Raw genomic sequence first — 13995 nt, 5'->3', positions numbered from 1 at the left:
CTCCATGTTCTCTTAATACATTTTTTGACATGGAATTTCCTAGGATTCTTTTTTTTTTTTTTTTGTTATTACTACTATTATTTATTTGTGTTATGGTAGCACCTAGGAGCCCCAGTAATGGACCAGTACCCTACTGTGCTAGGTGCTGCACATAAAGTAAAATTAAAAACAAAAAGCAGCTTCAGTCTGGCAGGACTGTGGATCTCTGCTAGCTTGCCAGAAATTGACAAAAGCATTCGTAAGTTCCATAATTTGGAACACATTTTCTAGATATCGCAGTAATGCCCTGTCTTATACATAGGCCTGGCAGAATTCCATTTTGTATATAATTTTGACAGATAATCTATGTTTATTTAAGCATTTATGTAGATTATCATCAATTTAATTTTCATAGTTTGATGAAATTATGGGGAGGAGTTCAGACAATTATTTAATGACAATAGACCATAAGATTCAAAAAGTTATGAAGTTTAAAACAAACTGTCAATTTCACATGTCAAAACATACAAAGTAAATATTCTTAAATCAAACTCTAATAAGTTCTCAAGCAGCATGTTCTTTGTCTATCATGTCGTTTTGTGTGTGTACAGTGAAATTGACACTTACTAACATCTAGTGATAAAAACAGAATCCTTTCAAGCCTACTTATGTCTTTGGAGGACTTCCAGAAAAGACCTTTCTCCTGACAATTGGAGCAGTGGAGCACCTCACGCCACATAGCCTGTGGGGCAGATGGAAGCATTTTTCTTCCCTCGTGTATCTGCTCATCAACTAGTTACAGAAGATTTGCCCTTTAATGTTTAGCCCATTGTGCAGGCGATATGCACTGGGGTAAATTTCACTTCCTGTGTAGTCTCTAGCTAGAATAGTAAAGGGAGTGCCCCTCAGTAAATAGGTTTTGATACAAACTGTGGAGGCATTGTGTGTCTCTTTAAAGAACGTTAGTAATCTCTTAATGGAAAGTTGCATTGCCTCCCAGGAGTTATGGGGCCTCCTTTTCCCCAGGAACCACTGAGGACAGAAGCAGAATTCAGCAGCTGCAGCTATGCCTGTCAGGTGGTATATTTACATTCAGATGACAGTAGATATTTTGTCATATAGTTACCTGGTTTGCTTCTGGAATGCCTTTTTGAAAATCATAGAGTTTGGGCTGTAGTGTTTGTGCCAAACAATGCACATTTCTGGGTATCTAACCAGAAGCATCAGGATAGCTCTCATTCCCTGAATCAGGCTGAAAAAGACCGGCTTCCCTGCCAGCTGCCAGATGGAGATTGTGATGAGCTCTATAGCATAGGAAGAAGGAAGCCTGCGAAACCTAAATACACCAAACACAGACTTAGCACATCACAAAGTCTACACAGGAAACTTACAAACAAAATGCTAGTAAAAACAAACACTAACAAGCAGCAAACGTCAGCTTTGTACTTTCACGGTGTTTGTTATCCATTGCAAACATTATGCTGTTGTCCCCAGTCAGGGCCTTGGGCACTGAAAAGTTTATTTTATTCTGCATAATAAAGAAAATTGATCAGTAAAAAGGAGAGCAGCAGCTTTGTGGTTAAATTACAAATGTGTCCAGATCAGGTACAGAATGCATCAAGAATATGCCATACGTTCTGCTGTGCAAACTGAGCCATGCATGCCAGAAGTCACAAGCTCTATGGCTCAATAGCTGAAACAATAAGCTCATGGTGCCAAAGAAAGAATTGGAACCATTTACGACCATCACAAATGCCTCTGATTACTTTGTAGCATTGGGTGAGGAGAAGAAAAGAGACAGACCATACACCACCAAAAGTGAGGTGGCTTCCATTTAAGGCCTTGATTCTGCTCCTATTGAAGTAGAGGGCAAAACTCTCATTTGACTTCACTGGTGCAAAAATTAGGCTCAGAGGGAATATCTGCACTGCAATAAACCAATGCAATGAAGAATCAGTCACTAGCAAACCAATATTTTCCTCTCAACGTCAAGGAGGGGTCATTCACTCATCGGCCAGTCTTGAAACATAGGTCTTTGCCATATCTATAATCTAGTAGCTCATCTGCTCCGTCCCCCAGCTAGTACAGGGAGGTAAAGCAAACGGCACCAGTGTAATTCATGATTTTTTCATATCATCACACCACTGTCACTTCCTCAGCCGCACAGCAAGATGCACAGAATCCTTCACTTACACATTAGCTTTATTCAGCATACAAAACTTACCCTTAGCACCACTTGAAACCAGACGCACCTCCAGTACTGCAGGAAAATGCTAAATGCCCTTCCTGCACCAGTGAGAACTATTGCAATTGGCAGAGAGGGAAAGCATATTTAGTTCCTTTGGAGAAGGAAACTTTAGTTTCCACTTGGGACTTCAGAGCCCTGCCAGAGAAGGCTAATAGGGAAGCACCCCAAATCACCCCAAGTCACACTACCACTATGGGCAGCGCTGGCCATTTTTTGTGCAAAAAGTAGACTGGCTGCAGGGCCATTGTAGCCCCCTTCCTTTTCGTGGAATTTTTGCTGCTGGCGCTGTTTTTCTGGTGCAAATCCTGAAGTGAATCTGGCCCATCTGAAAACAGCTAAAGAGGAAAGAGCTGAAATCAGTGATGAGTCAGCAAATTTGCAGTTCAGGATTAGTGTGAACAATCATCCCAAGAAGTGAGGATGATTGTGTTCACGTCAGAAATAGAATGTGAAAAATCTATCACGTGGTGCTTCAGCCATAGTTTGTAAGTGCAAAGGCAGAAGAAGTGAACAAAAGAAAATGTAAAGTAACCAACTTTTTGAAGCCACGCAGTAGTTTTGCTTCAGATATAGATGGCCAGACACCAAAACCCAGATCCAAACCTCCCCACACGTTAGGACAGTTTGAATCCAGATCCAAACTTTGCATATCAAGCCCATCTTTAGATTCAGGTTCACTCTGAGTGTGAAAGGTGGTTTGGTTTGGTTTTGCTTTTGCTTTTTTAAGTACAGGAGCTTCTTATTTTACCAATCGATCATGTGTCTGTGGGGATCAATATGAATAACAGTTATCTGCTAGTTACCTGCTAAATTTGCATTAGTTGCTTAGAAAATAAATTTATGCTAAATTTGGTAAAAGACATTTAGTCCTGTGCCCAAGTTTGTGTAGGTCACTTCACATCAGAGATTTTCTAGTTCTCAAACATGTCTGGTGTAACCCCTCAGAGTATACCTGCCTCAGGCATTTTCTTGGAAGAAATTATGGTTGCAAGGATTCTTCAGGTCATCATCAGAAGGACTCAGAAGCCAGGGGATATATAGTAAGAGGGGATCACACAGCTCAGAAGAGGAAAACAGGAGCATGTAGACCATGTTGCTGTTACTTTTTTTAAAAAAGATACATAGAGGCACATACCCCTAACTGCTCTGAAAGGGGGTGGAGCAAGAAAAACATGGGATTCTAGAAATCACATGCTACAGCTAGGGTGTCTATACAGATAGTGAGTCACAAAAGTAGTTTCTTAAATAGTTTAAATGGCCATTAGTGCTTGTCCTTCCTGCATAGATGAGAAAGCAGTGATAAGCTAAACAGAGGAGACAGAGAACCACATGAAGGTCACATAGCAGGCAGAGCACAACAGACACTTTGTTCCTTTTATGGCTCCCACTTCTGTAGTATCTGGTGTGTCACAAACATTAATGAATTTATCCTCACAAGATCCCTGTAACCTGAAGAAGTATTATTGTTATAGCTCTATTTCATAGATAGGAACTGAAGCACAGAAAGATTAACTGACTTGCCCAACGTCACACAGGAAGACTAAAGCAGAATTGAAGAGAGATCTCCTGAGTTCCAATCCAGTGTGTTATCTACAAACCCATTCTTCCTTCACTTTACTCTCCAGAATGTATGTTCCACCTACATATTAGGTTAATTTTTCAGAACAGTAATTCACAATTAATAAACAAACAGAAGTTACTTATTGTAAAAGGCTCTGTTTATTCAGCTGATTTGCTTCACACATTTTTAACAGTGTGTGCCAGATTTCTACTCCATTTGGTTTGGAAAGGTTTGAAAAGTCCAGCGAGTCATGCATTTGCAGAAACTCGTCTGTCAGCTGTATAGGTGGAGGGTCCTTTATCCCAATCAACAGTGAGTCACTTTAATTGGAAAAAGAGAATGCCAAGCCAATATATTAATAGCACTAGCACAGCTGTGCAGTATTTTCTCTTCCTCTCCATTCCCCCCATCCCTTCTTGCTCGAGGGCACTGTCTAACTGGATCACATTCTAGTTCAGTTATAAAACAGCCATTAAGATGTAGTGGAGAAGCATAATACACACATTATGTAAAATCCACTGTTGTTCATTCTTCAAAAAACATAAGGATGTTAAAAGGAAAAGAGGCTCAAGTGTTAGTTACATACTTATTTTGTGCTGTTGGTTTAGCAAATGAAGTCCTGAACCAGTGCTTAACCAAACGAATCAGGTCCTTCACCTTCATGGTAGATGCCTTGATAAACTCAACCTGGTACTGCAGCAAGGACATTGAGTACAGCTGGATTTCATCAGTGTCATTACAGAGATAGATCTTGTGGTAAAAGCTCTGTTTAAAACCTGTTAACACCAAGAAAAGGATAAGACTGCATTCCCTAATATTTTACGTTTTTGTTTTAAATAGTGAGGCTTCGTAACAGCTATAAAATCCTGTTAAATATCGCACAAGTCCATAATATTAATAAGCCCACTTCATGTCCAGACTAAATTCATTCCAAGTTTGGTGGCATACAAAAACATGCAAGATCCAGTCATGTTATTAGGAGAATATTATGTTTATCAAACAGATTTAATCTGCTATGCAAGAGATTATCCAAAAAAACTGCTAGGTTTGTGTGGGGTTTTTTCCCCTCTCCCTCTCCTCCCATCTCTCCCTATATTTATTTATTTTCTGGCTGATAGCTGTTATACATTCTGCATATGCATACATGGACACACACACATGATTAAAATAATGTTCCCCTATTAGGAAAGTTCCTGATTTGGGCAACCCCGTTTTAGTTTGTTCCACAATCTCTGTGGAAAAAGGAAAATTATAATCATGATTTTTTAAAGTTAAAAATTGGGGCCAAATTTTTTTAAATACACGTTATTGAATATACAAAAATGTTTGTATGATGCACACACAGTTATTCAGACTGCATGAACATCAACCATGTGAACAGTTAGTTGTGACTAATTAAGTATTTGCATGTTTTGCATAAATTCAGAGATTCCCAGGCCAGAAGGGAATATTGTGATCTTCTTATCTCACTTCCTGTACAACGCAGGCCACAGAACTTCTCCAAAATAATTCCTAATGCATCTCTCTTAGAAAAACATCTAATCTTGATTCAGAAATGGACAGTGATGGAAATTCAACCATAACCCTTGGTAAATTGTTCCAATGGTTAATTACTCTGGTTGTTGAAATTTACACCTCATTTCCAGTCTGAATCTGTCTGGCTTCAACTTCCAGCCACTGAACTGTGTTACACCTTTCTCTGCTAGACTGAAGAGCCTATTACCAAATATTTGTTCCCTATGTAGATACTTACAGACTGTAATCAAGTCACCCCTTAACTGACCCTTTATTGAGCTAAATACATTGAGCTCTGAGTCTGTCACTATAAGGCAGGCTTTCCAATCCTTTAATCATTCTCTGAACTGCCTCCAATTTATCAACATCCTTCTTGAATTGTGGGCACCAGAATTGGATGCAGTATTCCAGCAGCAGTCACACCAGTGCTAAATATAGTGGTAAAATAACTTCTCTATTCCTATGAAAGATTCCCCTGTTTATACATTCCAGGATAGCATTAACTCTTTTGGCAACAGCATAAAACTGGAAACTCATGTTCAGCCAATTATCCGCCCCCACCCCCAAATCTTTTTCAGAGTCACTGCTTCCAGGGATAGAGTCCCCCATTCTGTAAGTATGGCCTACAGTCTTTGTTACCAGATGTTTACATTTGGTCATATGAAAACACATTTGTCTGCACACAGTTTCAGAGCGATCTGGATCACTTGGTAATCAGTGACCTATATACATACCTGATTTATGCGTGCAACTGCAGATATTGCACACACAGGGTATGTGTACACTGCAGTTGGAGGTGTGCCTGCACATGTATGCATACCCTCCTTAGCTTTGTTCAACTAGCTCATTAAAAATAGCAGAGAAGCCATAGCACACAGGCAGTGGAAAAATGGGACCAGATCACAAGCCCACCCAGGATGCTGAATGGCAAGCTTGTGCTGTTGCAGCTTCATTCCTATTATTAGTAAGCTAGCTCACACCTCCCAACTGCAGTGTAGACATACTTGCAGTGGCTATGTCATTTTTGAAAATCAAGCCCTTTATGCCAAATGAAGATCCAATGATTCTCATGCATCTAAAGTTGTTAAGAGATATGAAGTATACCTAGAAATACATTATGGAATGGATTCCATTAACTAAGTACAGTAAGAATTGCACAAATGAGACATTGCATCTGAATACCTAGTTTATAGGTGTTTGCTGGTTCCTGCATAGAGAGTGTGTGTGTGTTTGTGTATGTATGTATGGGAAGGCGCTTGGAGTTTAAAAGCATCACAGTCATTAGCCTATAGTGAGGCAAAAGTGCCATTTCCCTCAAAATTCTGTAACAGATTATAATCTACTGAGAATACTATAACCATCAAAACTAAAATAGATCTATAGCCTGGATTCACAAGGCATAGCTGGAATATTATGCAATTTATACAGCTATATGATGGGTATAAATGGTCACGAGTAATCATTCCCTGATCAAGAAAGTTTCTCCCCAAAGGAAAACATCCATCCCCTACCTGTTGATGGTGCAGGCCCCAGCATGTCATAGCAAGGCATGATATCAAACGAGTGACCATGGTGATTCTTATAGCATTTGAAATGAAACCGTAAGGATGACTGGGTCCTTTTCTCCATCATTATCCTAAAACAAACCTTGGTTAAAAAATATTACTGAACAGTAATACTGGGGGAAGGAAGAGTTCAATGGTTTCCAATCTTTCTACTGTGTAGTAAGGATGGAGGTAGGTGGCTGGAAAGTCTCCTTTCTCAGAAATAAAAGAATATATCAGTCTGTTCGCTATTTACAAAAGGCCACACGGACATCTCAGGGCCAAATTAACCACCAGTGTAAATGGATTAAACACTACTGAAGTCAGCAAACTCATGCTTGTTTACACCAGTGGCCAGTGTGGCCCTTCATATTTCTTTTATAAAGCTAGTAATTTATAAACATCTCATAGCAATACATTTACTGACGTGTATAAAATGCAAAACCTCACATTAATAGGAAATGAAGGTCAATTTCTCAAACTAGCCAGTAGTGTAAGTGGCTTTGTCATATTCTTGCTTCTCGCTGCTGGGTGGTAAAAATAAGAGGAAATACAAAGAAGACAGAGTACACCACCTGTCCATTAAACTCCCTCTGGAACACTCCTGTACCAATATCCACTTCCTGGACACCATGACCAACTTCAACAATGGAACTGTACAGAGTGCTACATACAAAAATAATCCAGTGATCATCACATCTGCCTTCATAGATCCAGTAATCAAGCCAAGAAATCTGTTCTCTACAGCCAGGCTCTCAGATACCACAGAATGTACTCAGAGGAGAAAATCCAGGATATACATCTTAACACACTCAAACCCACCTTCACCATACCCTGAAAGAACTTGATTCAATACAGAAATAAAACCTCCTCCTCTTGACAAGATGGTGTGATCTACCTTATAAATCTCTAATGGGAATTTTACCTATGTCTGTATTGGGATGCACACCATTATGTCTAGTTTCTAGTTTGATTTTATCCATTTTATTTTCTGATTTTGCTGTGCTCTGTGAAGTAGGCAGTCTGGGGGGGAGATCACATCTGAGATGCCTGTGTAACATCTGGAGCAAGTAAAAGCCCTAATACTAACTAAACATAGAAAATACACACAACCATCGTGATCCAAACCTGCTGGCCCATGAAGATTTCTTCAGTCTTTTTCCAAGATCATCTATAACTTCTGGCAGTTTCTTTTTGCAGTCTTCTAGATTTTCAAAGGCTTCACTAAATAGCACTATATCAACATCAGACCAGCCTTGTGTATCAGTTCCTTTTATATACGAGCCTCCCTGTTATGCAAGAGATGCCAGAAAGATGATTAGCACTTGATTTTTTTCTGTAAACAGGACATTTTTGCAATGTTGGTAAAGCAGGCTTTAGATGCCTTCTGTATTTCTTAGACTGTCTTGTCTACCTACTTGCAAGTAGTTTATAGTTTACATGTCACTAATGTGAGATTCAAGATGGGCCTGATCCCTGGGTCTTTCAAATGGACTTTGGATCAGGCACTTTATTAGTAACAGGATTCACAGTATCATTGGTGGTATCTACTATAGGAATGGAATTGGGTTCAACATCCAAATCACAAGGGCAAATCAAGTTTTCTTCACTGGTTGTTGAATATGGTTTAACCCAGTTTATGCCAGTATTCAATTTGTAGTCAACCATGTGGGGGAAAGTGGGGGACGGAGGAGAAAGGCAGTGAGAGCCTTTTTGAAATTTGGTGTCAAAACAGTTTATTTTCTAATGCAGAAGTACTTATTAGTAACTAACAGATTCTCAACCTGTTGATCACTCTCTTGATTTTGTTAAATACATTTTAAACTAGAGCATATCTATCAATACACATCTAGAGTTCTGCTTGATGCAATCACTGTAGTAAGAGCATAGGGCCCAAGTAGGCAACCCCTACTCATGCTAATGAGTACATCCTCATGTATTTGGTACTAAGAGCCTTCTTACAATAATGCAACAGCCACACTGCAGGTAGGGGTGTTTATAATCAGTTAGGAATCTCAGGTCAGTTCTTAGCAGACAGTTGTGTGCAACAGAAATCCAGCACCAATTTCTTAGTAAACAGGCTTCATATGGAATGGGCATGGAAGTCGAATTGCCCTCTCACCCCTAAAAATGGTTCCTTCAGTATGAAGTTGATGTACAGTGAAAGGGAGTTATGGGGAAGTTGATACGGCTATTATCTGTACTACATCAGTCCTGTGAGGATATTCAGTCTCTAGGGATGTCACTTTTGGACCTCTGGAGAACTAAATGAGCCAGTAATTTGCCTTAAAAAAAGTTTTAAAAAAACACTAAAAAAGGTTTTTTCCTCCTGCTGATAATACCTCATCTTAATTAGCCTCTTATAGTTGGTATAGCTACTTCCACCTTTTCATGTTCTCTGTATTATATATTATATCTTCTTACTATATGTTCCATTCTATGCATCTGATGACGTGGGCTGTAGCCCATGAAAGCTTATGCTCAAATAAATGTGTTCGTCTCTAAGGTGCCACAAGTACTCCTGTTCTTTTTTTTTTAAAAAAATGTGTAAATCCAGATTTACACAATTATTATAATTGGTCTAAAAAGAGCAATTACAGCTAGAGGAAAGATCATCATCATAGGCTCAACTCATATTTAGATGCCAGAAACAAAATGCTAGTCTTTTAAAAAGGTTAAATCCTCAAACAATATGGTAGATGTAAATAATGCTACAGGTCAGACCTGAATCTAACCCAAAAGGAAATTCACTGTTTATGAGATCACTCCCTCTGGACTCTTGGGACACAAGAGGAGCTTGTGGTACAGATACATACGGGCTGCAACACCTTGACAAGTGAAGGAAATGCTATTTTGTTGAACCACAATAAAAAGAGGAAATGTTTACCTTGATTAGCCGAGCTATTGGTAATGGGAAGCATTCCTTGATCAAATTAATAATTGCCTCAGTTTCTGTTGCACAGGCAATGCTTGCAGGGCCTGGAACGGGTCGAAGCTTTTCTTCTACAAATCTCTTTAGTTCTGTTGGATTTTTATAATCCAAGATATTATCAGGTGAAAATCCAGTGGCCATCTGAGCTGCACAGAAAGAAAATTAAAGTCTGATCACTAATTTGCTTGAAAAGGGCTTGTTAAGAAGCTCTCATTTCATGGTAATTTCAAACTGAGTAAAATTCATCTCCAGAACAGATATGATTGTAACATAATAACAATGCTATAAATTCCTTGCTTCAGCTGTGGCAGACAGCTAGTACTCAGCGCCCAAGGACCCACAAGTGATGTGGTATTAAGTAAAACATCATTAGTATAATGCCTCAAAACCTGACATTTTATTTCCACTACACTGTCTCTAATTCTGCCCCTTCCTTTTTATCTTCACTGCTAAACCCCTAACACACACCTTTTCTCTCTCTCAACTACTACAAATTCCTCATTCCCAGATTATCTGCTTCCCCTTCTCCAGTTTACCCCAAATACCACAGTTAAAACCTTCTTCCACACCCACTACATCAAGCTGTGGCTTTTTATGATCTCCTTCAGGCCTATCCCTAGCTGCAGATTACAGACAGTAGCCTCCTAGTACCAGGAGACTAGGAACACATTGGGAGAGGTGAAGAGTTTTATTGGCCTTCTTGAAGAGGCACCTGCTGAAAACAGCTATGGAGATTCTTGCACAGATTCTCCAAGTGCAGTGAGGGCATATGGGAGAAGTTCCTTTTGGAAGGAAACAGCTCCTGGTGAGGGCAAGAAAAAATGTGAAGGTTGGCCAACCACCAGGAGGTCCTAAAACAGGATTCTCCAAGGACAAAGGGTCCCATACTCCTGTTAATTTGCTTTCCCTACTGGTGTTATTGCAGGGTTGCAAGATCAGAAGGTAGGTGGAATTCTGTGGTAGGGTTTTAAAAAGGGGCCTTAGAATTCCTCATCATGGGTAAAGGACACTGTCAGATAATTTGAAGTTATTATCTACTCTTCCAGAATTTGTAAGGGAAAAGAAAGCTGGTGAAGTGAGATTTGGTTTAGTGACAGGACCTCTGACAGGGCCCTTTTACAATTTGAAGATTTCATAACGGGGGGGTGGTGCCAAGAAAGTCTGGACTGATTCATCATTTGACCTATTCATGGGAGGGTTTGAATAACAAACTCATTGACTTGCAGAATTGCTCAGTAAAGTAGCCATCTTTTAATCACATGACCCCCTCCTGCGGTATGAAGGCAGCTTTTTATTTATTGCTGGTTCACTCTAATGCTTTGATTTGATGGGGCTTTCAACATACTGATAAGGCCATGCCCATGTGATTGTCATTTTCCTGTTTAGCCTTTGAACTATTTAGTATCTTCTTAGAATGGAAAGACATGGACGTGACCAATCATGCATGGCACATGTCCTGGACAATGTTTTGTTTCTCAGCCTTAGCAGATTCAGGCACTGGAAAGCCTTGCTTTAAACAATTTGTTCCATCACAGAGAGCCTCAGAATTCCACTGACATAGGACAAAACAGAGGAACCAAATATATATATTACACACCTGGGCACAGAAATCGATAGAAACTAGAGCGTCTCACTTCCCAGCTGTGAAGATTGATCAATGAAGGGAACAGGTTAGGAAGACTAATAGTTCAGTTAAAGTCACTCTAAACTATTTACAAACATTAGCTGGATTGTTAGGTTGTGTGTGCAGAGCAGTTGTGCCTTCCTGAACCTTATGGTGCTGGTTACACAATGACATATCCCAGACATGGAGGAGTCTCCTTGTCTGTTGTGGAAAACAGACTCACAAGAACGTAGACAGAGAAATGAGAAAGGGGTGATGGTTTTGAGCACTGAAGTATCATGTGCTTGCCCAGGACTGTTCCACCGACAAAGGGCATTTGTTGGACATCTGTTATGGCATTTTTATCCTGGGCATTCAACTATGACAGGAGAGGTATTTGTGTGAGTGGTTGGCTTGGTGATATGCCAAGCAAGCAGCTGCTAGTGGCATCTGATGGTATTATAGTTTTTACAGGTAGGAAAATTCAGGCCAGCTTTGGCTGAGAGAGTTTGGAGCAGGAAATAGTCATGTCCAGGACTAATTTGTTGTAACAAGAGGACAGCCATAAAGATAGTTATATCTACTGGTGAAGACTGCTGGAAGCTCAGCCTAGGGGCTGCTCCAATCTTCTTTATGGGACTCAAGGTTTTGGTTTTATGGTCATGCCTATCACCCACATCTTAGTGGGCCAGATGGTTTTCAGATGACCTGAAGCGATGATTTTATAACCTTTGGCTCAGCAAACAGTGATTGGCTCAAACAGCAGCTCGTTTCTGTAGCAGCTGGCCCATTACTGTAAGAATTACACATTCCACTTCTATGTTTGGTTACTGTGTGGTTGTTATTTAATAGAACTGAAGCTTGTATGCCAAAAAAATGTGTTTGGTTGTAGGGTGGTTTTCCTAAAGGCCTCGAATAACACCCCCCCCCCTCCACACACATACACACTTTCCACGTGTGTGAAGAATGTCTACAAACTGATCAAGCAATAAGAGAATTCCAAGTGAGCTTCATTGCCAGAGAAGTACAAAATGTGGATGAGGACAAATGCACAAACTATTTCTTATCCATATCCCTCTCCAACATTTAAAATAACAAGACTGATGGCTAAGGGAGGGTTGGGTAAGACAGGGTCATGTCAGTGAACACAAACTAATAATGATGTCGATTTTCAATACACTTTCTGTTCTGTAGCTTCTGATGTAGATTCATTTACTGGTGGAACATTGGGCCATATCTCTTTATTTATACCAAAAAAATGTTAATGCCCAGCTGTCAAATATAAAGGGAAGGGTAACAACCCTTATGTATGCAGTAACATAAAATTCCTCCTGGCCAGAGGTACAGAATCCCCTTACCTGTAAGGGGTTAATCAGTTCAATTAACCTAGACAGTCTCAAAGCAAGGAGGTATTATATTTCATAACTGCAAAATGAGGAGATTCATTGTAACCTTCACCACAAGTCCTCACCAGACACACGAGTTGTATCTAGTTGGTTACCAGTAACAACAATTACCAGTGTGAGTGTCCCATCCTACGTACCCTCCGCTCCTACCAACTACAGTGGGCATTGAGAACAATCAGCACCCCACACATCTCAGTGCTCTTTCAGGAAGAGTTTTGCTGGGTAAGGGTGATTAAATTTCCTTGACCATTTATCATCTTGGGAGTGATCTCACCAGTGAAAGCATTTGATACTTATGGTATTTAGCAGCCCTTGCTGCTCCTTCCCTAATGGCCAGTGCACTCTAGCAGAACTTCCTGTCTGTTGTGAGCAGCAGTGATACCTCTTTTGCTGGCTGTGAATTGATGATCTTGTTTCTCATGGTGTTCCCTGCTGTGGATTGTTCCAAACTTCCTTGGGCACATCCTGCAGGAGGTAGACATTTCTATGGCCACAAATTTTGCTTCCCTCTTTGGAGGCATGTCCCAGAAACACCCTTGTCTTTCAGCAGTCATCCTTTCATGGTTGGCCTGCTAAAAGGAAGTTGGGGCACACCATACATAGGAGTAAGTTGGATATGGAAAAAGGAGGCTGGTTAATACAGTGAATTGGAGGTACCTCCAGGAGCTCATCTCAAGACAAACCTCAACATTTTTAAAGCACACTACACAGGGAAAGAAGATGGGCTACATCCATAAAGCAGGTATAATAAAAAAAATAGCAACCGCTCCAATAATTCCATTTTTTAGAAGTCCACCTTGAAGCTTTCCATGATTTACAATAAAATTTATATAGGAATTATTTGAGACACTATACTTAGAATAGGAAAGAACAATGGTAACTATGTGGTATCTGCAGGGGATGTGGACTTTTCATTGGTGACTTCTGTAAATATAGCAGCAGTGAAATAAAGCCACCACCATGGCAGCAAGCAGTAGTCAATTGGACCACAGCACAGTGCCACATTTCCTTCCACATATAAGAACTTGATGGTCCAAATAAGAAAAGTATTCATGAGATTAAGAGCAAACCACCTAAAGGAATTATTTTCTAAGAAATGTCTTCTGATAAAATCTGTACTTTACTGTTAGCAGTGGGAGCTTCCATAAGCACCAGAGCATGTACTCTCCCATGCTATGTCTGAGCCAGACAGGACTTTAGTCAATCC

At 40.0% G+C, this 13995-nt stretch overlaps 1 protein-coding gene across 9 annotated transcripts in view; it reads right to left on the bottom strand.

Annotated features, from left to right (window-relative positions):
• The window catches only part of LOC120408297 (2'-5'-oligoadenylate synthase 1-like), a 35662-nt gene that overhangs the window by 1758 nt on the left and 19909 nt on the right, over nt 1–13995 (bottom strand). For 7 of the 9 annotated variants that reach the window (XM_039545054.1, XM_039545052.1, XM_039545056.1 and 4 more), the window contains 6 exons: nt 13171–13357; nt 9735–9925; nt 7976–8136; nt 6815–6939; nt 4375–4564; nt 1106–1315 (listed from right to left, as the gene is read on the bottom strand). In XM_039545054.1, the coding sequence (XP_039400988.1) occupies nt 1106–1315; nt 4375–4564; nt 6815–6939; nt 7976–8136; nt 9735–9925; nt 13171–13357 (1064 nt within the window). The remainder of the gene's footprint in view (nt 1–1105; nt 1316–4374; nt 4565–6814; nt 6940–7975; nt 8137–9734; nt 9926–13170; nt 13358–13995) is intronic. The other 2 variants (XR_005600594.1, XM_039545057.1) reach the window with 2 other exon arrangements.

The sequence above is a fragment of the Mauremys reevesii genome, linkage group 6 (genome assembly GCF_016161935.1).
Source record: "Mauremys reevesii isolate NIE-2019 linkage group 6, ASM1616193v1, whole genome shotgun sequence".
Classification (NCBI taxonomy): domain Eukaryota; kingdom Metazoa; phylum Chordata; order Testudines; family Geoemydidae; genus Mauremys; species Mauremys reevesii.
This window is presented reverse-complemented; position numbering and strand designations above follow the sequence as displayed.